Raw genomic sequence first — 25,370 nt, 5'->3', positions numbered from 1 at the left:
GCATACACTGCTGTTCATAGTGGAAAACTATTGAACAGATTCATGCCAGCACTACGAAGATATAAAGGAGGACTAAATCTATGTAATTCAAGGTAACCATAAACTAAATCTATGTAATTCAAGGTAACCATAACAAACATTCGCTAACTGTTTTTCTAAAATTCTCCGTTTAATTCTAATCAGTTTACAATGGCATTCTTTGTGGAAAGAGATTTATCGGATTCATACAAGCAATGAGGAGATAGCAATACCTAGTAACTATGTAAACTTATATAATTATAACAAACATCTACTTACTGTTTTTCCGTAATTCTATGTAGCATTCTATTAAGCTTACGTTGGTGTTCATAGTAGAAAGCGATTGAACGGATTCATAACAGTACTGCGGAGATACCAAGCAGGACTAAATCTATGTAATTCAAGGTTACCATAACAAACATTCGCTAAGTGTTTTTCTAAAATTCTCCATTTATTTCTAGTCAGTTTACAATGCCATTCTTTGTGGCAAGAGATAGATCGGATAAATACAAGCAAGGACAAGATAGCAGTATCTAATAACTATGTAATCTTATATAATTATAACAAACATCTACTTACTGTTTTTCCATAATTCTACATAGCATTCTATTAAGCTTACATTGCTGTTCATAGTGGAAAGCGATTGAGTGGATTCATCACAGTACTGAGGAGAAATCAAGCAGGACTAAATCTATGTAATTTAAGGTTACCATAATAAATATTCTCTAAGTGTTTTTCTAAAATTCTCCGTTTAATTCTAATCAGTTTACAATGGCATTCTTTGTGGAAAGAGATTGATCGGATTCATACAAGCAATGAGGAGATAGCAATACCTAGTAACTATGTAAACTTATATAATTATTACAAACATATACTTACTGTTTTTCCATAATTCTACTTAGCATTCTATTAAGCATACACTGCTGTTCATAGTGGAAAGCGATTGAACGGATTCATAGCAGTACTGCAGAGATCAAGCAGGACTAAATCTATGTAATTCAAGGTAACCATAACAAACATTCGCTAAGTGTTTTTCTAAAATTCTCCAATTATTTCTAATCAGTTTACAATGCCACGAATACTTAGATAAAAAGGACAATACAGGAGAATATGTGAAATGGTTTCAATAGATCCAGACTTACATGGACATAGTCTGGCCGGGTAGGGTATGTTATGATATCTGCCATATAGAACTGCTGATGGCATAACATCAAATCTTGCCAATGAAAAGGCCCTACGCTGTTGAGGACTTTGCAAAGAATAGAGATAGGAAGCCATATGGCCAACATCAAACGAAAACCCTAGACTCACGGGAGAACAAGTTTTGTTAGCGGCGCTGTGGAGATTTTGTAATTCAATATCCAGAATTCTGGTTTTAATCATACGAAATGCTTCCGTTTGTGAGAGCATGGATAATTACTTTAAAGATAAACCAACAGTGCTAATCTTTTTCTCGATGGAGTCTAGCCAATTAGAGTAACTAGATTCTGAGAGCATTTGAAAGATAAGACTGGAAGGATCGAAGTTATAGTGTATTCGCAACCAATATTTAACAGTTAAGAGCCATGCCCTAGTTTCATGCCAGCACTACGAAGATATAAAGGAGGACTAAATCTATGTAATTCAAGGTAACCATAAACTAAATCTATGTAATTCAAGGTAACCATAAAAAACATTTGCTAATTTTCTAAAATTCTCCGTTTAATTCTAATCAGTTTACAATGGCATTCTTTATGGAAAAAGATTGATCGGATTCAAACAAGCAATGAGGAGATAGCAATACGTAGTAACTATGTAATCTTATATATTAATAACAAACATCTACTTACTGTTTTTCCATAATTCTACATAGCATTCTATTAAGCTTACCCTGCTGTTCATAGTGGAAAGCAATTGAACAGATTCATAACAGTACTGCAGAGAAATCAAGCAGGACGAAATCTATGTAATTCAAGGTTACCATAACAAACATTCGCTAAGTGTTTTTCTAAAATTCTCCCTTTAATTCTAATTAGTTTACAATGCCATTCTTTGTGGAAAGAGATTGATCGGATTCATACAAGCAATGATGAGATAGCAATATCTAATAACTACGTAATCTTATATAATTATAACAAGCATCTACTTATTGAGGGCTATTGCCGGTGGTTAGTCCAAAGGGTGCAGTAGAGCAGTAGGGTCCTGTGTAAGGATGTGGAAGGCCACAGGAAACAGATGGAGGCTGCGTGTGCTGGGATGCCATCTGTGTGTGCTGTTGATGGGGTGGCAGAGGTCTGTTGCTACTGCCAGCTGTGATGTCCTTTGTGAGGCCAGTTGACAGAGAGGAGACAGTATTGGAGATGTGCCTATCTCTGAGGTAAGACTGCTTTTGGCAGTTTGTTCAACATTCCATGGCCTGCAGTAGGTGGGGGCAGGGGAGTTAGCCAATAGGAGGCCAAAGATGCTGGCTGAGCTGTGATAGGCCAATGTTTTATGGAGTGCATGGCATGCACCCGCAAGCCAATGGGAGAGCTCCATTTGGCCACCCCATAAGAGAATTATGATCTACTAGGAGTAAGGCCCGTTGTGAAGAAAAATACAACAGGATCTAGAAGGAGGCTCTGGGCAAGTGCCCCACCCACCCTTGCTGTCTTCCCACCCACCCAAGTGAAGGCATTCACTCCCCTCCCCCAACTCAAGGGGAGCTGATTGCCATCTGGAGAGCAGTTATAATTCTGAGTGATCTTGAGCCCTCACCTGGAGATTGGCAAAAGTGGTTCCCCAGGAGGATATGGCTGGTTTGGAGGGTGGCCTTGTAGCTGTCTGAGGCCTCACCCTTCCTTACACCCAACCCTCTCTAGGCTCCACCCCTCAAATCTCCAAGAATTTCCCAATCTGGAATTGGCAACCCTATCTGCTTCTCGGCCAATCATGCTGGGACGAAGCTGAAGGGAGGAGGGAGACAGGGAAAGAGGCAGGAAAGACAGTGTTGTATATTGAACTTTGTTTTGCCAGAGCTTGAGTCTTCAGCTATGTTCCTAAGAATTCTAAACTTTGCCCAATCAGGAAAGAGACTGTTTCGGAGGGAACTGTCCTGATTGGGCCTGAAACAACCATTTGGATTGGCTGATTTTTGGGACACGTAACACTGTATATAGCTATTAAAAAATGATGGGCTGGAGGCAATGTCTGGAGTGTTTATAAGTGTTGTGTTTGTGAGCTTTGTGTGTTGTGTTTTGTGAGCTAAATAAATCACCTATTTTCAAATAAGAGCTGTTCCAGCCTCAGTTTATAATAGACAGGGAATGTGGGACAACGTGTGAATTATTTTGGCTCCCTTCGGAGGCTGCCTGTATTGGCAGAAAGTCTGTGTAGGCCATTAATAGGGCAGCAGAGGTCTGCTGCTGGTAGTGGCCACAACACCTTTTGTGAAACTGCAGTACAGCAGCAGTTTTTTCTGAGGCCAGTTGACAGAGAGGACACAGAGGAGAGTGGGAGATATGTCTCTCTCTGAGGTAGTTTGGCAGTTTGTTCAATATTTTTGGCCCAGAGTAGGAGGGGGGGCAGGGGAGTCAGCCAGTGGGAGGCGAGAGACTCTGACTGAGCTGTTATCAGCCAATGGTTTCTGGAATGCATGGAATGTACCCCTAAACGGGAAAGCTGCATTTGGCCACCCCACAAGAGAATTATGATTGATTGATGATGATGATGATATATAATGCTTATCAGAGACAAACATAAAAGTGAAGACCTTTTGTTGTTTCTGTTTAACTAATGGTGAACAGGAGTGAGGAAGAATTCTGCCATTAAGCCAACATAGCACTGTGTCAGTGTACCCCACATGTTTCTTTTATTGTTTTATTATCAGTTTTTAAAATATAATTTCCATTAAAGCTTAAAGCAGAGAATTATTATGTGCATCACATAGTCATTTGGTTTAATTGGCCATACGTTTCAGTTGGCCCATCTCTAATCTTTCCCATACTTCTTCTCTTCCTTGGTACAATATCAAAGAAACGAAGGGAAAGGCAGGGATGATTATATGTCCATTTTTGGGGGAAAAGAGATTTTAAAATGTCATCCTGAAGCTGTTTCCCCCCCTCCAAGCTTTCAGCGATTTTGTTCAGAGATTACTTTTCTCAAACATTGCTTTTAAGATTAAGTGTCTGTCCTAGATTTTCTTGAGTGCCCAAAGAAATACTGCATCATTAAATGTCCAAGTATACACACTACTAATGATTTAGTTCTGATGCCAAAACAGCAATCATACCACCGATAATTTCAGAGGTCAGTTGTGGAGTGATGTGTATTGACCATACCATGTTTCTACACAAGTGCAAATACAACACGGAAGTCTTTGATGTGCACCAGCCTTACCATGAGTTTCACACTAGTGCAAACACAACACAAATGTCTTTGCTAACAATTGGATAAATGCCAGCACTTTGTGAGATATAGGCCTGATGGGGACTACTTTTTGCTTCTCTGCTTCTGTCCTTTTGGCTAGGCTTACAAGAACTTTTGCCTAGTAAGATAAGTCACCGGGTCCGGATGGCATACATCCGAGAGTTCTGAAAGAACTCAAAGTTGAACGTGTGGATCTTCTAACAAAAATCTGTAATCTTTCATTGAAATCTGCCTCCGTTCCTGAGGACTGGAAGGTAGCAAATGTCACCCCCATCTTTAAAAAGGGTTCCAGAGGAGATCCGGGAAATTACAGGCCAGTCAGTCTGACTTCAATACCGGGAAAGTTGGTAGAAAGCATTATCAAGGACAGAATGAGTAGGCACATTGATGAACACGGGTTATTGAGGAAGACTCAGCATGGGTTCTGTAGGGGAAGATCTTGCCTCACTAACCTGTTACATTTCTTTGAGGGGGTGAACAAACATGTGGACAAAGGAGACCCGATAGATGTTGTTTACCTTGACTTCCAGAAAGCTTTTGATAAAGTTCCTCATCAAAGGCTCCTTAGAAAATGATGGTATTGCATAAATACCGTTTTCTAATCCATTTTTAGTTATTTTGCCTTTTCTTACTACCAGTTTGCCTTGTTTAATAGCTTTGTGAAAATTCACTTCTTCTCAGTGTTCCTAAAGTGTAAATCTTCCGTAAAAATGAACAGTCTGTGAAAACAGAGTTGGCTCCTTTATGCCTCAAGATGATGTTACGGCAAATCTTTTACTGGTTTTTCCTGGCAATGTAAGAATGTTTCACGGATAGCTGAAGTAGAATTAATCCTTTCTCTCTGTGCAGGGGGACAATTCTGTATTTGAATCTACAGTGTAAATGACTTTATGTTGTTGTGTTACCTGAAATGGTCTATTGATTAATTATTGGGGAATTTAGCTTAGCAACTGGGGGTAACAGCAAGGTCTCCACCAACTACAAGAGAGAAACTCTTACAACAACAGAGAGACTCTTAAATGAACCAGACTGCTGTTTAACTAGTAGAGTTTTATTGAAACTAATAGGACAAAGCACACATAGAAAATACATAGAAAATTAAGCATACAAGGTCTAACTAAGAAAAAAAAATTGAGTAGGGAAATAGTGAGACCCAGATTGGTGTAATGGTTAAGTGAGCAGGATTGATTCCTCAATCCTCCGCATGCAACTGCTGGTGTGACCTTGGGTCAGTCACAAATTCTCTCAGAACTGCTTTCTCAAGAGCAGTTCTCGAAGCAGTTCTCTCAGCCCCACCTACCAAACAGGGTGTCTGTTGTGGGAAGGGATAGGAGATTATAAACTGCTCTGAGAAGGGCAGGGTATAAATTCAATCTTCTCTTCTCTCCTTCTTCTCTGGTCTGTGGAAGAGAAGAGTGACCAGCGTTTGGTATGATGTTGGGAGCAGACACACACACTGCAATGGGGAGACTGATTCACACATGTATGTATAGCCCTTGATAAGTCTGCATTTGATGAATGTGTGAACTGATTTCATTGGCAAGTTTTGTGACTGAGACAAATGATAATATGGAAGTTCTATTGCTGCAGTGATTAATGATCTGTGATTATAATCTGTTGCTCATTCATAAATGTATATTCATATGATCATATGAAACTGCCTATTAGATTCTTTAATTGAAGATGCTGGGGACTGAACCTGGGACTGGAACCATATCAAACAGATGCTCTACCATTGAACCACAGCCGCCTCCAATGTTGCAATGCAATGGTATAATCATTATAGCCTTCTTCACATGTTACAGTGAACACATGTATGTTCTGCTTGTACATGCATACACATCTGTTTATTAAAAAAAAACCCGTGCATGTTAACTTTACAACTGTAACCAGGGATCAGTATCTGGGTAAATGTGGGATTTAAATCACATGTTGAGTTATACATACACTGAACTTACTCAACATACAAAGAAAAATCAAGTACACAAGGGACCAGGGCTTTTTTTGTAGCAGGAACTCCTTTGTATATTAGGCCACATACTCCTGATGTAGCCAATCTTCCAGGAGCTTACAGGCCTCTTAGTATGGGGCCTACTGTAAGCTCCAGGAGGATTGGCTACATCAGGGGTGTGTGGCCAAATCTGCAAAGAAGTTCCTGCTACCAAAAAAGCCCTGCAAGGGACACAGGTTCACTCTAACTTGTATACAGTGCTCATGTTAACCAGGCTCAGGGTTAATTGAATTTGTGAAACATTTCCAAAAGAAGACACAGTGGCCTCTTTTCTTGTCCATTCTGTTTGGAAAAGAGCATTTGGGTTGGAGTTTAAATTTGTAGGAGGAGTGCGACTCCTGCTAAAACCCACTTGGAAGGTTTCTCTTTAGTCTTCAAGTTAAAGGTCCAGACATAGGTTGGTCCACGTTGGCGGGTTTTATACACAGGACAAGGGTACACATTGCGAACATCTTGTTTATCAACAGGGATGGCTCTGATGAAAATAATCGGCATTGATGGAGTAAGGTCCTTCAGGCGGGCATCAGCAATTAAACCTGTCTGTGTAAATGTGAGATAAGATTAGCAAAGGCTCCATTTCTTGTATCATTCCTGATGTAACCATATGCCTCTGTATATTGCCTTTGTAGAATCTACTGTATTCTATTATCTATTTGCCTGTTCTCTCCTAGTCCCCTGGAGCAGTTGATTCTGTCAGAGTAATATCCAAGCTGATCAAAAATGTGAACTTTTTCCAGCTTATTTACTCAGTTACCAAGCATCAGTTCAAATGATCAGCTTGCCCCATTAAGAATGTGGTCTCAGTGGATTTATGCAGAGTTTCCTTAACATATAGCATTCATGTGATTGCTCAAACTCATTCAGCTCAAACTCATTCAGCTCAAACCCGTGTGCCACACCATTGTACAACTGTTATAAGTGGACTGACTGGTAGACTGCTGGATGTGGGTTTGACTTGTGAACTAGGGGGTTGGACTAAATGACCCTGGAGGTCCCTTCCAACTCTATGATTCTATGAACTGAGCAGGTAGCAAAGCAATCTATATGGCCTCTTCATTACAAACTTTGGGGCCATATAAATTGTCCCTCAGAAAGCTAAAAACTATTCATTGTTTGGACATTTGAGCCTTATTACTTGGAATTCAACACCAGTGCTAGCTGACAAAATAGATGAAGTACTGAGAAATCTATGACTGGATCTTTCCAGAGTCTTTTAAAAGCAAAATTATAGATGCCTTGGACCTTGATTCAGACAAGGGACACACAAAAAGGAGAGAAGTGATATAGTGTCATAACACAAAAGTAATGGAGAAATATTACCACTGATGTTAGCAAGCTGTGGTCAGAACACCCTCCTGTGGTCAGAGCACTCCCCCTACCTCCACATGAATAGGATAATCCTGGAAGTGAAAGATTTCAATGGCACATTCTATCTCTGTGTGTCAAGATTTATGAAAAGTGAAAGTGATTAATTTAGGCAAGTAATTAAGCAGAGATTGTTTACCATTGCCTTACTCTGTAGTCTTCCTTCTCCCATCCAAGTACAACCCTGCTTAGCTTACAAGATCTGATGAGATTGGACTAGACTATACAATTCCACATCACCAGCACATCATTTACCAATGTGCAACTCCTCCTCTGCTAATTCTGCATGCTGCTGAATGCAGGAATGATAGAGTAGAACAAATAGGCAGAAGTTTAAAACTAAGTTATTACATAACCTAGAAGTTATTAAAACCTACTGTTACAGCCACTCCTGGCCAAGACTTGCGCTGTTACCAGGGCCGGCCCTTGGGCCCACAGCACCCCAGGCAGTCTTGCCACCTGCTACCCCCCGCTGCCCCTGCACTCTCCCTGCTGCCCTTTCAGGGTGGAGAGGGAGGGGAAGGAGGCCAGGAGAAGTGGCAGAAAGGGGGAAGAAGAAAGCAGAAATTTGGGGAGGGTGGAGAAGGAAGTGGGGAGAAGCAGTGGAAAGGGGGGAAAAGACAACAGCGATTGGGCGAGGAGGGAGGGGAAGGAGACCGGGAGAAGCAGCGGAAAGCGAAAAGAAAGCAGCAGCGATTTGGGGCAGGGAGAAGCGGCGGTAAAGGGAAGAAAAGATTTGGGAAGGGAGGGGAAGGATTTTTTAAAAAACCAAAAAGGTGGAGGTGCCTAATTTGGTGCCCCTCCAGGGCTGGCATCCTAGGCAAGTGCCTAATTTGCCTAATGGAAGAGCCGGCCCTGGCTGCAACCCTCCCACCCCCACTGGTGAGCCAAGTAGTGCCGAAATGAGTGGCCTCATGCCCCAGACACCCACCAAACGAAGAGATGAGCAGGCAGCCAAGCCAGAGGCCTGCAGTGACATCCATCTGTCCAAAGAGGAGATGGGCCTCCAACTAAGAAGCAGAGCCAGACCCTGCCCAAGTGACCACCAGGGTAACAACACCCTGCTCTGGAGTGGCCACCAACAGCTGGGGAAGCAGCACAGGACTGAGAGAGTTTGACTGCATCCGACACAAGGCAAGCTGGCACTTACAGATCCATGCAGGCCCACAGGTCCTGCCACGATGGAGAGAAAGATACCTTGTTGGCCCCGAATGGGGCTGATGAACACAGCTGTGCCCAGAGCTTTGACTGGGCATCTTTGTATGTAAAGGAGGGAAGGGCTGAATGAAGGGGCCAGTGGAAAGAGGGCTAATGAGTTAGGAAGGGTATAAAAGGTGGCCTAAACAGGGTCAAGGAGGAGCTCAGAAGGCTGGAAGCTGCAGAAGCTTGAAAGCATAGAAAGAAGGAAGCAGTGAAGTGGAACCCAGTCAAGGAGAAGGCCAAGGAGGGTAACTGGAACCTGGTCTCTCCCATTCTGAGACCCCTGGCCACCTTCAGAGGAGGTCCTCCAGGAAGGTGCAACAACAGCCACCGGCAGGGATGTGCCTATAGGAGAGCTGAGGTGTGACATTTACATAAAGTGAACCACTAACTTCAGTGGATATTCACCGTCCCACTAAATATCATGTGTCTAATAATTGCATTCACTGCCTATGCATCAAATTCTCTGACCCTAGAGGGGCTAAGAAAACTAATGGAAGTATAGGAGGAGCCAGGCAAAAGGAACCGAAAACAAGCAGCAAATAGAGAGAAAAGCTACAAGCACTAGAGGAGTTAACCACTCAGTACAGATGGGGATATTGTATAATGAAGAAGGAATATAAAATACAACTTTCTGATCACTGTACCTCTAGGTAAATTATTTCCATTCTGACATGCAGAGGCAATAATATGCAACCCTGATCTCTGGAACAAAAGTATGTACACAATTGCCCCCCCAGACAGAAGGAAGAGACGGACACAAGGGTTTGGGTAACTAAAGGGCCGCTTTCTTTACTTATTACATTAACACAAGGGCTATAACATAACAGGCGGCACGGCAGGGCCAGGGGACGAAATACCCCTCCCGTATCAAGCATTTTGTCTCTTTATTGTTTCCTTATTAGTATGCCTGTATTACTGACTGTTATTCTAATGTAGTGCACATCAAAGCCATGTAACCTTTTTCATCCACCAATCTTGGTACCCAGCTCTGCAAAACACCCTACAGACTAAATTGCAGAAAGTCTCAGAACAACCAGCAAATTCCACAGAACAATCAGCACAGTCAACAACCATCTTCCTTATCTTCAAACCCCTTCCAACCCTCCCAGCAATTAACACTGCTAATTAACAATTAGCAATGGTAGCAAATGTCACCCCCATCTTTAAAAAGGGTTCCAGAAGAGATCCGGGAAATTACAGGCCAGTCAGTCTGACTTCAATACTGGGAAAGTTGGTAGAAACCAGTATCAAGGACAGAATGAGTAGGCACATTGATGAACACGGGTTATTGAGGAAGACTCAGCATGGGTTCTGCAAGGGAAGATCTTGCCTCACTAACCTGTTACATTTCTTTGAGGGGGTGAACAAACATGTGGACAAAGGCGACCCGATAGATGTTGTTTACCTTGACTTCCAGAAAGCTTTTGATAAAGTTCCTCATCAAAGGCTCCTTAGAAAACTTGAGAGTCATGGAGTAAAAGGACAGGTCCTCTTGTGGATCAAAAACTGGCTTAGTAATAGGAAGCAGAGAGTCAGTATAAATGGGCAGTCTTCGCAGTGGAGGATGGTAAGCAGTGGGGTGCCGCAGGGCTCGGTACTGGGTCCCATGCTCTTTAACTTGTTCATAAATGATTTAGAGTTGGGAGTGAGCAGTGAAGTGGCCAAGTTTGCGGATGACACTAAATTGTTCAGGGTGGTGAGAACCAGAGAGGATTGTGAGGAACTCCAAAGGGATCTGTTGAGGCTGGGTGAGTGGGCGTCAACGTGGCAGATGCGGTTCAATGTGGCCAAGTGCAAAGTAATGCACATTGGGGCCAAGAATCCCAGCTACAAATACAAGTTGATGGGGTGTGAACTGGCAGAGACTGGCAGAGACTGACCAAGAGAGAGATCTTGGGGTCGTGGTAGATAACTCACTGAAAATGTCAAGACAGTGTGCGTCTGCAATAAAAAAGGCCAACGCCATGCTGGGAATTATTAGGAAGGGAATTGAAAACAAATCAGCCAGTATCATAATGCCCCTGTATAAATCGATGGTGCGGTCTCATTTGGAGTACTGTGTGCAGTTCTGGTCGCCGCACCTCAAAAAGGATATTATAGCATTGGAGAAAGTCCAGAGAAGGGCAACTAGAATGATTAAAGGGCTGGAGCACTTTCCCTATAAAGAAAGGTTGAAACGCTTGGGACTCTTTAGCTTGGAGAAACGTCGACTGCGGGGTGACATTATAGAGGTTTACAAGATAATGCATGGGATGGAGAAAGTAGAGAAAGAAGTACTTTTCTCCCTTTCTCACAATACAAGAACTCGTGGGCATTCGATGAAATTGCTGAGCAGAAAGGTTAAAATGGATAAAAGGAAGTACTTCTTCACCCAAAGGGTGATTAACATGCGGAATTCACTGCCACAGGAGGTGGTGGCGGCCACAAGTATAGCCACCTTCAAGAGGGGTTTAGATAAAAATATGGAGCACAGGTCCATCAGTGGCTATTAGCTACAGTGTGTGTGTATATAAAATTTTTTGCCACTGTGTGACACAGAGTGTTGGACTTGATGGGCCGTTGGCCTGATCCAACATGGCTTCTCTTATGTTCTTATGTTCTTAACACAGAACAATGGTCACATTCAACAGCCAGTTTCCTTATCACTACCCTTCCAGGAAGCCCCACCAAACAATGGGCACATCCACAAACCAATTGCCCTTTCATCACACCCCCTCCAGCCTAGAAATAGCAGCTCTCCAGCAGCCCTGGCTCCACTTAATGCACAGCAGCCAAGAAGGTCTGAGCGCCTGCTCCGGCTGCAACGCCACTGAGGATGTTCTCCGCAGCTGAGAACAAAACGTCTGGAAGGAAAACTTTCTCCAGTAGAACACGGGACTTGATCCCGAAAGATTCTACAAACCCTAATCATGTAACCTTTGCCTCTGTCTTCACCGTGGAAGATGAGAAGTGTTTGCCCGCCCCAGAACCACTAATATTGGAAGGGGTGTTGAAAGACCTGAGTCAGATTAAGGTGACAAAAGAGGAGGTCCTACAACTAATACACAAATTAAAAACTAATAAGTCACCGGGTCCTGATGGCATACATCCGAGAGTTCTGAAAGAACTCAAAGTTGAACTTGTGGATCTTCTAACAAAAATCTGTAATCTTTCATTGAAATCTGCTTCTGTTCCTGAGGACTGGAAGGTAGCAAATGTCACCCCCATCTTTAAAAAGGGTTCCAGAGGAGATCCGGGAAATTACAGGCCAGTCAGTCTGACTTCAATACCGGGAAAGTTGGTAGAAACCATTATCAAGGACAGAATGAGTAGGCACATTGATGAACACGGGTTATTGAGGAAGACTCAGCATGGGTTCTGTAGGGGAAGATCTTGCCTCACTAACCTGTTACATTTCTTTGAGGGGGTGAACAAACATGTGGACAAAGGAGACCCGATAGATGTTGTTTACCTTGACTTCCAGAAAGCTTTTGATAAAGTTCCTCATCAAAGGCTCCTTAGAAAGCTTGAGAGTCATGGAGTAAACGGACAGGTCCTCTTGTGGATCAAAAACTGGCTGAGTAATAGGAAGTAGAGAGTGAGTATAAATGGGCAGTCTTCGCAGTGGAGGACGGTAAGCAGTGGGGTGCCGCAGGGCACGGTACTGGGTCCCATGCTCTTTAACTTGTTCATAAATGATTTAGAGTTGGGAGTGAGCAGTGAAGTGGCCAAATTTGCGGATGACACTAAATTGTTCAGGGTGGTGAGAACCAGAGAGGATTGTGAGGAACTCCAAAGGGATCTGTTGAGGCTGGGTGAGTGGGCGTCAACGTGGCAGATGCGGTTCAATGTGGCCAAGTGCAAAGTAATGCACATTGGGGCCAAGAATCCCAGCTACAAATACAAGTTGATGGGGTGTGAACTGGCAGAGACTGACCATGAGAGAGATCTTGGGGTCGTGGTAGATAACTCACTGAAAATGTCAGGACAGTGTGCGTTTGCAATAAAAAAGGCCAACGCCATGCTGGGAATTATTAGGAAGGGAATTGAAAACAAATCAGCCAGTATCATAATGCCCCTGTATAAATCGATGGTGCGGTCTCATTTGGAGTACTGTGTGCAGTTCTGGTCGCCGCACCTCAAAAAGGATATTATAGCATTGGAGAAAGTTCAGAAAAGGGCAACTAGAATGATTAAAGGACTGGAACATCTTCCCTATGAAGAAAGGTTGAAATGCTTAGGGCTCTTTAGCTTGGAGAAACGTCGACTGAGGGGTGACATGATAGAGGTTTACAAGATAATGCATGGGATGGAGAAAGTAGAGAAAAAAGTACTTTTCTCCCTTTCTCACAATACAAGAACTCGTGGGCATTCGATGAAATTGCTGAGCAGACAGGTTAAAATGGATAAAAGGAAGTACTTCTTCACCCAAAGGGTGATTAACATGTGGAATTCACTGCCACAGGAGGTGGTGGCGGCCACAAGCATAGCCACCTTCAAGAGGGGTTTAGATAAAAATATGGAACACAGGTCCATCAGTGGCTATTAGCCACAGTATGTGTGTGTGTGTGTATATATATTTGGCCGTTGTGTGACACAGAATGTTGGACTGGATGGGCCATTGGCCTGATCTAACATGGCTTCTCTTATGTTCTCTTATGTTCTTATGTTCTGTAGTTCTCACTAGTGGCAAATGCAGGAATGTCCGCTTTGAAGATAAGGCCTCCAGGAATACTTTATCAGGCTCAGGTTGGGAGTCTGAACCCAGGATGTTGCAAACCGCAATAGTAGATAAAATAGCAAGCGTGCGAATTTCACAAGCTAGGGTAGAAATTCCTAAAGTATCTTTGATGTGCCCCCTTAAAGCTCTTGAGTCATATTGTATCACTTCCAATCTTGTGCCTATCGAACATCATGGATTATCAATAAATCAATACTTTGTTTCAAAATCAAGGACTGGTTATTTTGAGATCTAATGCTTGACATTTTGGAAGTGAGCCCTTAAAAGTTCAACTGACTTGGCAACTTTCAAGCCGAATGGCTGGAGGAGCACCAGCTAACAGTTAACCGATTAACCCGTTGGAGAAGATAGAGGTGCGGACCCCCCCCCCCCCCCCGGCACATCATTGATGCAAGACGAGTCATGGGGCGCGGGTCACCTCTACACATACAGCAGCTGTTCATCACCCCTCAGAAGTGGGAACCACGAACGTCCACTACCCTGATGGACTAAGCTCCAGCCTGCAGGGAGATCATCCTAACGAGACCATCCCAAGGGGGTCATGGTGGCGGAGCACCAGGGGGAGGCCATGAGGGTTGCTCCCCAGAAGAGGGGGATGGACGTAAAGAACCCCGGCCCGAGGATAGCGGCGGAGCACCACAGGGTTACAACTCTGAAGGGGAGGATGGAGGAAAAGGCCCGGGGGAGTCAGGCATCCTGGAGACAGTGAGAGAGGAGATGGTAACTATGGCAAGGGGACTGAGAGATGAGATCCAAGCCAATGTCGTGTTCATAGAGCGGGAGATGCAGAGGCAGATCGACCGCCTGCTGAGACCAGATCCGAGGGGAATACCAGGGATCCCAATACCAGGGATCCCACCTGCAGCACCCCCGGCTCTGCCTGAGGGGCCACCTCCAGTCCCGCGGCAACCAGTGGCCTTGGCACCCCAGCTGATACCACCAGATCCACGATACTATGGGAGAGGGAAGGACCTGGATGCCCCCTTCAATGGCGACCCAGAAGAAGTAGAATACTTCTCGATTCAAGTCAATAGCTACATGCACTATTGGGGGAATACCTTTCCAGACGAATTTAGCAGAGTGGACTACCTTGGGTCCAAGCTAAAGGGAGCAGCCCGAAGATGGTACGTGAGTCTGTACAAAACCAGGGGCTTTGAGCTAGACACTGTGGCCGGGTTCCTGTAAGCATTGCTCACCCAGTATGAAGACCCCCTGCAAGAAACCCAAGCCATCACCACACTACGGGAGATGCAACAAGGGACGAAGTCAGTGCGTGAGTATGCGCCCGACTTTAGAGCAAATTCAGCCAAGGTCCGGGATTGGAGTGAGTTGATGAAGAGGGGCCTGAACGTGAGTTTGCTGGATCGGGCTTTGCAGCAAGCACGCCCTACCACATTGGTAGGGTGGGTGCAATTGGCAGGGGAAGTGGAAACCAACATGAAACGAGTGGCCCTACAGCATCAACTGCAGCAAGGAAGTAAGGGGGGACGTGAGTCTCAGTCGGGGGCGAAGCCAGATGGGAAAAAGGGCCTGCAGGTGGGGGGAGCCAGCAAAACTCCTCCAGTGCGCAAGTGCTATCGGTGCGGGGACCCGAACCACCTGGCAGCAGACTGCCCGGAGAAACCTTGCTCCGAAGGGTCCAACAGGCCCCCTTGCTCCGAAGGGTCCAACAGCGATGCCCAAGACAGCATCGATCCAATCCAAGAATCAGCGAGGGGGAGCACTGCCGCTTCCGCCATTCCTGAAGAGGAAACCATCGATGATCTGAGCGAGATGTCCTGGGAGACGGCGGGAAACGAGGACGACCTGCACTGAAGGGTGCCAAGCAGCAGGTCGTGGATCTAACGGCACCACTGAGGGTGAGAATAACTGGGTCTTTGTTTTTTGTCCCATTGACTTTACTAAACCTGAAGCTCAAGAGGTTTATACACCCCCGGGCCCTAATTGACTCGGGGTGTACGAGGGAGATAATTACTCCTAAATTGGTGGACACCCTCGGACTCATGTGAACCCCACTACCCCATCCCATTCAATTTGAACAGATGGATGGGACCATAATGAGGGGTGAGCTGTGTGTGGAGCAAACCCAGAGGGTGCCTGTGGGCATAGAGGACCATTGGGACACGGAACTGTTTGTAATTGCCCCCTCAGCTTCCTTTGATATAGTCTTGGGTGTAGGCTGGTTAGCCAAACATGAGCCAGACATTAAATGGGGGGATCAAACCATTGACTTTACAGACAATAAGTGCAACCACCACCAATGGGCGGGATCATGGGGTCCCGAACCCCTCCTAGAAATGAGAAGATGTGTGTGGCGGTGGAGGAGGTCCGAGCCATCCCCAGGGAATACAGAGACCTCACCGGACAATGGACTGTGCAATTGAACTCATTCCCAGGCAAGAGCTGCCCAAGGCGAAACTATACTCCATGGGGTGGGCGGAAAAGGCAGAACTGAGAAAGTTCATAGAGAAGAATCTAAAAAGGGGTTTTATCCACCCCACAACAGCCCCACACGCAGCGCCCGTGCTGTTTCGAAAAAAGAAGGAAGGGAGTCTTAGACTTTGCACGCATTTTTGAGGGATAAATGGGATTTCAACCTCCAATGCCTACCCCATCCCTCTAATCCGAGATCTGTTAAGTACGGTCTCCGAAGGGACAATATTTACCAAACTGGACTTGAGAGATGCGTATTTCAGTGTGCAAATTAAGGAGGGAGACGAGTGGAAAACAGCATTTAACATTCCGATGGGCCAGTTTGAGTACTTGGTGATGCCATTTGGATTGCAAGGAGCACCCAGGGTGTTTATGAACTTCATCAATGAGGTCTTGAGAGAATACCTATATCAAAGGGTGGTGGTGTACCTGGATGACATAATTATTTATTCAAATGATATGGAGTCACACATGAAACTAGTGAGAAGAGTTCTTTCTACTCTGTATGAGCATAAACTGTATGCTAAACTGTCGAAATGTGAGTTCCACAAAACAGAGTTGGACTACCTGGGGTTTAGAGTGTCAGGGAAGGGACTGGCCATGGATCCAGCCAAAATACAAGCGGTGTTAGATTGGACACCCCCGAGGACACGTAGACAATTACAATCATTTATCAGATTCGCACATTTTTATCGGACCTTCATTCAGGGGTTCGCCCAAGTCATGTTGCCCCTGACAGATCTCTTAAAGACCAAGGGGAAGGGACCGGAAGCGAAAAAACCGGGAGCCAAACTAAAATGGACTTCCGCGTGCCAGCAAGCGTTCAATAAACTGAAATGATTGTTCATGAGCGAGCCGGTGCTGAGCCACCCCAATGAGCTCCGGCCCTTTGTGGTACAATGCAACGCTTCCGATGTGGCCGTAGGAGCAATAATTATGCAGGCTGATGAGGAGGGAAGGTTGCGCCCCTGCACCTACATTTCTAAAAAATTCCCTCAAGACAGCGCAATTGGTCTGTGTGGGTCAAAGAGGTGTTTACAGTGACTTTTGCTTTAAAAACATGGCGATCCTGGCTAGAAGGGGCGAGAGTGCCATTTGAGATTTAGACTGATCACAAAAACTTAGAAGCGCTAATGGTGCGCCGAGAAACAAATTCAATTTCACTCTCAAGCACATCCCAGTACTGATGGACCTCCTTAAAACGAAAGGGGAATTCCCAAGGCCATACGGCCGGGAGCCAAACTAAAATGGACAGAAAGTTGCCAAGAGGCATTCAATAAATTAAAGAGACTGTTCACCAGTGAACCAATCCTGATCCACCCAAATGAATTAAAAACCTTTGTGGTTCAATGCGACACCAGTGAAGTTGCTGTGGGGGCAATTCTAATGCAACCAGATTTGGGGGGTGGGGGTGGTCCCTAAAGCCCTGCACTTACATCTCCAAATTTTTTTCCCAAGACCAAAGGAATTGGTCAGTGTGGGACAAAGAGGCCTTTGCTGCAACATTCGTGTTAAAGACATGGAGATTATGGCTTGAAGGAGCGAGGATCCCGTTTGAGATAAAGATTTGGAAGCCCTAACAGGGCATCAGAAATCCAGTGGGCGGGGTTCTTCGCCAAATCCGATTTAAAGCTAAAACACATCCCGGGGTCTAAAAACTTTTTAGCGGACACTCTATCACACCTTCCCCAGCACAACAGCCAAAGAGAGGAGGTGATTGATTCATTAATCTCTCCCAGCCACTTGGGGGGAGCTGTGACCACCCGCTCACAATCAAAGCGCGAAGTGACCGAAGAGTAATGGGGGGAGAAGCTGAGTAAAGAGGTAGAAAAGGAAGGAGAAGCAAAACTGGAGGGGGTGGAAAGAGGAGAGGGAGGCTTTTGGTACAAAGACAATAAACGATATGTACCAGGGAGCCTCAGAAAAGAAGTACTTCAATCCTGCCATGACAACAAGATAACTGGTCATTTTGGTTATGTCAATGTTAGTGAATAGAGAATTTTGGTGGTCATTTATAAAAAGGGACATATCTGAGTATGTGGCCTCCTGCCCAATTTGTCTAATGGCAAAATGGCAAGGAGGAAAACCGCCAGGATTATTACAACCACTAGAGACAGCAATCCGACCCTGGTTGGTGGTGTCACTGTACTTTAAAGTGGAGCTCCCTCCTTCCCATGGAAAAACCATAATTTTTGTAGTAGTGGACACCTTTTCTAAACAAGCGCATTTTATCCCATGCTCCCAAATACCGACGGCTAAGAAACTAGCCCAATTATTCTTTCAACACGTGGTGAAATTACACTCCTTCCCAGATAAATTGATTAGTGACAGAGGAGTACAATTTGTTGCCAACTTCTGGCGGGAGTTCTGTAAATTAATGGGTATTGAGCAGGGACTGAGCTCCGCGTATCACCCTAAGACAGACAGACTGAGTGAATGCGTTGCTGGAACAATATTTAAGGTGCTTTGTGAACTACCAGCAGTCGAATTGGGCAGAGTTGCTCCCCTTTGCAGAATATGGTTATAATAACAGCATGCATAGCTCCACCAAATCTTCTCCCTTCCTGGTGATGAATGGCTATGAAGGGAAGCCCTTCCCCCAGTTACCGGGAGGGCCAACAGCAGAAAGCCCATCCACCTTCGAGCAATGGTGGGGGAAATTGGGGAAGGCCTGGAGCAACATCCAGGAAAACTTGGAACTAGCCAAGGAGACATACAAAAAGCATTATGATAAGCACCACTCACCCGCTTGGGATTTTAAAGTGGGAGATACAGTGTTTCTATCCACCAAGAACTTGCCATTACCACAAATGTCTAAAAAACTGACCTACAAATTCTTGGGACCGTTTTGTTTAAACGTGTGAGCAATAAAGTGACTATAGAACTAGAATTGCCAAAATTGTTCAGTAAGATACACTCAATTTTTCATTGCAGCTTACTTCGAAAAGACCCTGGAGTGACTCCCTGGCACCCTAGACCAAAAGCACCAGATCCTATCCCAGTGGGAGATCAGAATCACCATGAAGTAAAAGAAATCTTAGATGTTAAGCTGAAGTGGGGAGTGTTATACTTTCTGATTAGGTGGAAACATTTCTCAATGGCCCATGATGAATGGGTAATAAGTTCAAATGTGAGGGCCCCAGCATTAATTAAACAATTCTATGCTAAATGTCCATCAAAGCCCAAAAGGGGGGCTTAGGGGGGGCAGTATGTCAAGCTCATTTCTGGACCACATTTTACTATGTAGAGAGCACGTCACCAGCTCTCCCCCATTATTTACAACCCAGCGGGCATGTAGCAAAAACATCTGGCCCTGGATGTTTACGGTATGGGCTGGCAGTTGGTACCTCAAAGCAGCCTCCCCCGGTTTCACACAGACAACCCTTATCTGTTCACAAAGAAGTGTGAGAAGGTTTCTGATGTTTTCAATAGCCTAAGATGCCTTAGTAATAAAATAACTTTTATTATTAATAACTTTTATTAATAACTTTTATTAATAACTTAGTAACTTTTGAACCCGTGACTCAAGTATGCATCTGTAATGTAACCTTTGATACTATCCTATATAGCAACTGTGTAACTGTTGGTACTCCATTACTCCCAAGGCTTATGTCTTTGGTAAAACTCCTGAGTTTCTTGCAATAAACATATCTTTTAATTCAAAATAAAAGGACTCTGTTATTGGGAAATATCGGTGCTTGACACAGTTGCTGGCGATTTGGCAGAGTGTGGCCAGGTAAGGGGCAACTTTCTCTCCAGCTCCCTGATCTCTCTTGTGGAACGGGAAGTGGTGGGCAGTGATGGACAGCAGGGGCAAGAAGTGCCCAGTCAGCAGTGAGATGACCTCCTGGTAGGTCTTTGTGGTGCAACAAGACTCTTGGCAATCTCAGATGTGGCGTTGCTGCAAAAACTGAGGAGCACATCTCACTTCCAGCTGTCATCTGTGATAGTGTTTGCCCATAGGTAGCAGTCAATGTGCTCTGTGTAGGTCTCCCACTTCTCAAGAAATGCAGGGTTGAACTCTGCCATGTGGTCTGCCACATGACTCTGGGTAGCCATGGTGGCAGTAGCTTCTGCCCCTCTGGACTGGGTAGCCTCTTCCTCAATGGTTACCTGGCAGTGCAGATATATGGCTGGCTAGAATCCCACCTTCATCACCAGTGTTAAGTAGTGAGTTCAGTCAGCATAGTGATTCAGCATCTTTATTAAGTGACTACATCCTACTGACAAGTGCTCAGAACATGCAGCAATATATCCAGTTGTGGCAGGGAAAACCCAACCCCCATGAAGCAAAAAACACCCTGTGATTGCACCCTTTTGGGATCTTTCATTAGAATATGCATACCCTTTGGCAGATCCTAGTATTCCCTGATACTGCCTTCCAGTTGGCGAGTTAGAGTTATGCAGCCAATTGGAATGCAGCTCTTTGGATCCTCTCAGTCTATTGTGTCGTGCCTCAAGCTCAGGACACAACCATGAGGGGTAAAATTGTGGAAATAGTTTCAATCCCCATTCTGCCATGGAAGCTCACTGAGTGACCCTGAGCCAATCACACACCATCAGTGTAACCTACTTCATGAAATTCTTGTGAGGATAAAACAGAGGAGAGCAGAATGATGTATTCCACTTTGGGTCCACATTGGTGGGGTATAAATTAAGTAAATACATAAATAGAGGCCCTCAAAGTAGCCAAATGAGTACATATAATTTTCTGTTTAATTGACTATATTTGATTGGAATGTCCCACAGATTGTAATGCAATATTGGCTGAGCTGTGTTTCTTGCTGGAAAGAGGTGTTGTTTTCTTTTTTTAAAAAAAAACCTGGATAAATATTTTAAAAAACCAAGTGTAGTTCTGCCCTATATATCCCATGAACGACTTGTGCAGCCTACATCTCAAATGATGCCCCATTCCATGTGGTGCTCCACCTTTATTTTATTTTAGCATTCAGCAGGCACCAACCATCAGCTGTTATACTTGTTTGTCCAAACATCCTACAATGATCTCTTCCTATGCTCCCCCCCCCCCAAATGTCCTGGCATTTGTTGCATCACATGAAGTGAAATATTTACACTTTCTTCCTTTCAAATGTCCCCATAAAAATTAGGCTTCAGGTTTTGCTTTTGCATTTTTTTCTTGTTTTTGCTTTTTGAAGTTGATTTTTTCTGACACTGAACAGTCTTGTCTCTTTGCTAATTCTATATATTATAAAACCCATATTGTAGTGGCAAAATGGAGCAGCCTGATTGATTGGGACTAGGTAGGTCTGTGGGGTATCAACTATTGACTCATCACATGTCCGTCACCCTCTCTGGCCTTGCAGTCCCCTGCCCATTGCTGCCCCAGGAACTGTGACAGACTCAGGCACTTAGCCTGAGTAGCTGAGAAACAGACTTGCAATATTTGGCTGGAATATTGCCCAAGCAACGGAAAAGTATCCTTTTGAGGTTTGCTCAACAGAAAATCACCTCAGGATTTTAGTCTGAGCTAGGGAGTCTTTGAGAGAAGTCTTCAATATACCAGTCTGAAGTGAAGACAGTGGGCTTAGACTGGGCAGTTGTAAAATCAACTGGACAAGGGGCTGAGAGTGGCCAGAATGGCTGGGCTCCTTGTGGGAGACAGAACTGAGTGGACTTTGACTGAAGGAGAGAGTTTTCAGACGATTTGGAACTCTCTGAGGGAGATGTTGTCAACACATCAGGCAAACTCCAAATACAAACTAGATCATGCAAATACACACTGAGGGGATAACTGGATTCTGGTGGTCAGCAGGGTTGCCTAAGACTCAGACCAGAGGACTAGCTGTGGGGCTGAGATGCAACAGAATTGAGGTGTGTGAGTCTGGAAGATAGCTAGTGTGAAAGGGTCTGTGAGAGAGAATACTGACACCAGTCAGGAGTTCTCTATGTGTGTGTGGAAGAGTGATTGAAGTTTGTTATTTTTATGATTTGGCACTGCCAAAGTTAGGGGAAACATCTGAAGAAACAGCATTCTGAGTGCCTTGTGTTACCTAATAAATATTTTGTAGTTTTTTAACTTAAAACTGTCTGGTACCAATTATTAATAGTTTTGACAGAATTTTTGGGAGTGTTACTTAGGGACTGAGGGAAGGTGACCAGGGAGAAAATTTAAAGTGGTCACCTCACAAATAAAGCCTCTGACTGGGTTCCTCACATTCAACCCACCTGTCAACATGCCACTCTCACCTCAGGCAGCCACAAACAAACATCTCTACTTTTCAATGTCCTATGCACCAAGGTGATAGGGGGGGGGGCAGTAGGCAAATCATAAGTCAGGGGCTCTTCCCACCCACCTGCCGCCATTGCTGCCACTGTCCCACATCCTTCATTATGGTGCGGGAGACATCATGTGATGCAGCCTTCTGGAGGGCCTCGGAGCCCCCACTGCCCACAGTCCTCTGCTGCAGCCTCCAGACTACTCCAAAACACTCTCCTGCTGCTTCCCAAGCCCTCCCACTGGGCCCGGGATATGATGATGCCCACGGAACTCTCCCTCCTTCTCTCATTCTGAACCCCCCTTTTCCCTATCCCCTCTGAACATTGCAGCAACAGAAACCCTCACTAGGGGCCTCAGAAATTCCATGGGCCTGGGAGACAACAGTGGCTGGAGTGCTCTCATGCCCTCTCACAAGCCTTGTGATGAAGGCTGGAAGATTAGGATATTCTCTGTCTGCAATCCAGAGCCTCCGAAATGGCCCAAGGTAACAACACCCCAATAATGATGCAGTCTCTACTCTGCCTCTCAGGCAGACAATGCTTATGTCGGGGGTTCATGCCACATACCTGGGGGGGGGGGGAGTTACCACTGGCTGGGCAGCAACACAGCCAGGGGACCTACTGATGATAAGGGAGAAATGGCAACAGTAGCGGGGCTGGAGAGCACCTAGGGGTTGTGGGAATAATGTGTGGAACTGCTGGCTTGGGCTTCATCCTGCCCTACTTTTTTCATTCTGAAACACAGACACCCTTTTACTATTCCCTCTGAGCATTCTTTGACCATAGTGTCAAGTCTGTGTATAACTCTGGCTCACGCAGAGCATGTTGGGGAAGAACCAAAGTAGATTCAATTGCTGCTAGCTTAAACTCTACCCGACCCCCCTCCCTTTTGTTATGTAGTAATGCTTTGAGAAATGGGAGAGTGTGAAACGATAATCGGTGCCTTCTCAGGCTGGAGGCAATGTAGAAGTCAGGAAGCTGCCTCGTTCAAGGCCACCAGGCCTGAGAACAAAATTGTAATATCTATGTGTGAATGTACCCTGCATAATGCCCCTCCCTGAGGAATCCTTTTGATGTATCCCTTATAGCTTGATGCCTACTGTATGTTCTTCAGTCTTTCAATACTGGCCTTGCCACAAGTACCAGATTTTAATAAACTAGTTACTGTTATCAACAACGGCTCGTTATTGAATCTGCCGACTTGACATTTTGAAAGACTCTCAAATTCAAGCTCCATCATCTCGGCAACTTTGTAACCACGATGGCTGAAAAGATTCCTGAAGACGAGGAGCTTCCCTTTGATGAGGAGAGGGAGACGGAGACACCCTGGCATGTACTGGACTCCAGGAGAACCGCGGCCTCCCCTCCTCAGTTTTAGCTGGTAATCACCCCTCGGCAGTACCAGCAGCGGACCTCGACCACCACTATGGATGAAGCCCCGATGCGCAGAGAAGCCCTCATGACCCGCTACATGAGGAGAGTCAGGATGACCGCAGTGGAAGCCCCCAACCCTGACATCACCGAGACAGGCGAGGGGGACAACATTATTGTCGTTCAGGTCCCAGAGGACGAAGAGGAGAGCGGAGAGTGCGAGGGGGCCGAAGGCGGGGAAGAGGAGCCCCGGCCGAAAGACATGCCCAAAGAGGACGCCCGCATGTTCTGAGCCATGGTGCATGTGGAGGTTGACGGGGCGGTCAAAGGACTGAAAGACGAGATCCAGGCATTGACCACCCAACTCATACGAGCTCTAGGGCAGGGGCCACCACGACGGTCCCCCTCGGTCCAGCCAGCACCCCAACCGCAGCGGGTGCAACCTTCCCTCCGCCAAGGAGCCCCAGTCCTTCCCCTCCCTCGAGGCCCGAGACAACAACCGGTCGGGGCCGTTGCCCCACGGGGGAGAGAACTGGAGGCCACCTTCGACGGGGACCCGGAGGAGGTGGACTATTTTGCCATCCAGGCGAATAGCTACACGCACTATTGGGGGAACACCTTCCCCAATGAGTTCAGCCGGGTGGACTACCTGGGCTCCAAGCTGAAGGGGGCCACCAAACGATGGTACGTGAGCCTGTACAAAGCCATGAGCCCCGAACTGGACTATGTTCAAACTTTCTTACAGGCTCTAATGGCTCAGTACGAGGATCCCCTCCCGAGCACTAGCGGCCCTCCGCGACATGCAGCAGGGGGCCCGATCCATCAGGGAGTATGCCGCGGAGTTCAGAACAAACGCGGCCACAGTGAGGGGATGGAGTGAGCTGATGAAGATTGAGCACTTCACCCGGGGGCTAAATGCCAGTATCCTAGATCGAGCCCTAACTCAGGCCAGACCCAACACCCTGGTGGGCTGGATCCAGCTGGCGGGTGAGGTCGAGACCAACCTGAAGTGGGTAGCGATGCAACGCCAGCACCAGTCGAGGAAGAACCACGCTAAACCGGCTCCCCCCAAGCCCGAGGCCAGGAAACCGGCCGGCGGAGGCGGGGTGGCTGCAGGGCCCCGGAGGTACTTTAGGTGCGGGGACCCATCCCACCCGGCTTCCAGCTGCCCGAATCCCCCTTCCCCAAAGGGAGCTCCGAGTGGAGGGAAGACAGCGACCCCAACCCCGAAGAAGCCCACCAGCCGCCCTAAGGATGCGGCGAAGAGCAGCCTGGCCATGGCCAAGGAAGTGGACGAGGAGGTGCTGCTATCCACGGAGCTGGCCGACCTGACTTGGATCACCAAGCCGGCGGAAAACAAGCCCGACCTGCTCTGAAGGGTGCCAGCCAGCAGGTCGATCCGGAAGAGGCACCAGTGATGGTGAGAGTAACAGGACGTTTGAACTTTGTGACAGTGAAGCTGCTGAACCCTTCCCTAAGGAGGTTCATGCAGGTGCGAGCCCTAATAGACTCAGGCTGCAACTGAGAGCCAATCTCCCCTAAGTTGGTGGAGGCCTTGGGGCTAGAGAGTACATTGCTCCCCTGCCCCATGCAGTTTGAGCAAATGGATGGGTCGGTGATGCGGGG

The 25,370-nt window shown here is 45.9% G+C and overlaps 1 protein-coding gene across 1 annotated transcript in view; it reads right to left on the bottom strand.

Moving 5' to 3' along the window:
* Positions 1 to 6,641: 6,641 nt before the first annotated feature.
* Positions 6,642 to 25,370, bottom strand: part of DNAH9 (dynein axonemal heavy chain 9) — a 636,923-nt gene continuing 618,194 nt past the window's right edge. The window contains exon 70 of the mRNA XM_060238867.1: positions 6,642 to 6,955. Coding sequence (XP_060094850.1) covers positions 6,728 to 6,955 — 228 coding nt within the window. The 3' untranslated portion in view covers positions 6,642 to 6,727. The remainder of the gene's footprint in view (positions 6,956 to 25,370) is intronic.

Source organism: Heteronotia binoei, chromosome 5, assembly GCF_032191835.1.
Source record: "Heteronotia binoei isolate CCM8104 ecotype False Entrance Well chromosome 5, APGP_CSIRO_Hbin_v1, whole genome shotgun sequence".
NCBI lineage: Eukaryota > Metazoa > Chordata > Lepidosauria > Squamata > Gekkonidae > Heteronotia > Heteronotia binoei.
This window is presented reverse-complemented; position numbering and strand designations above follow the sequence as displayed.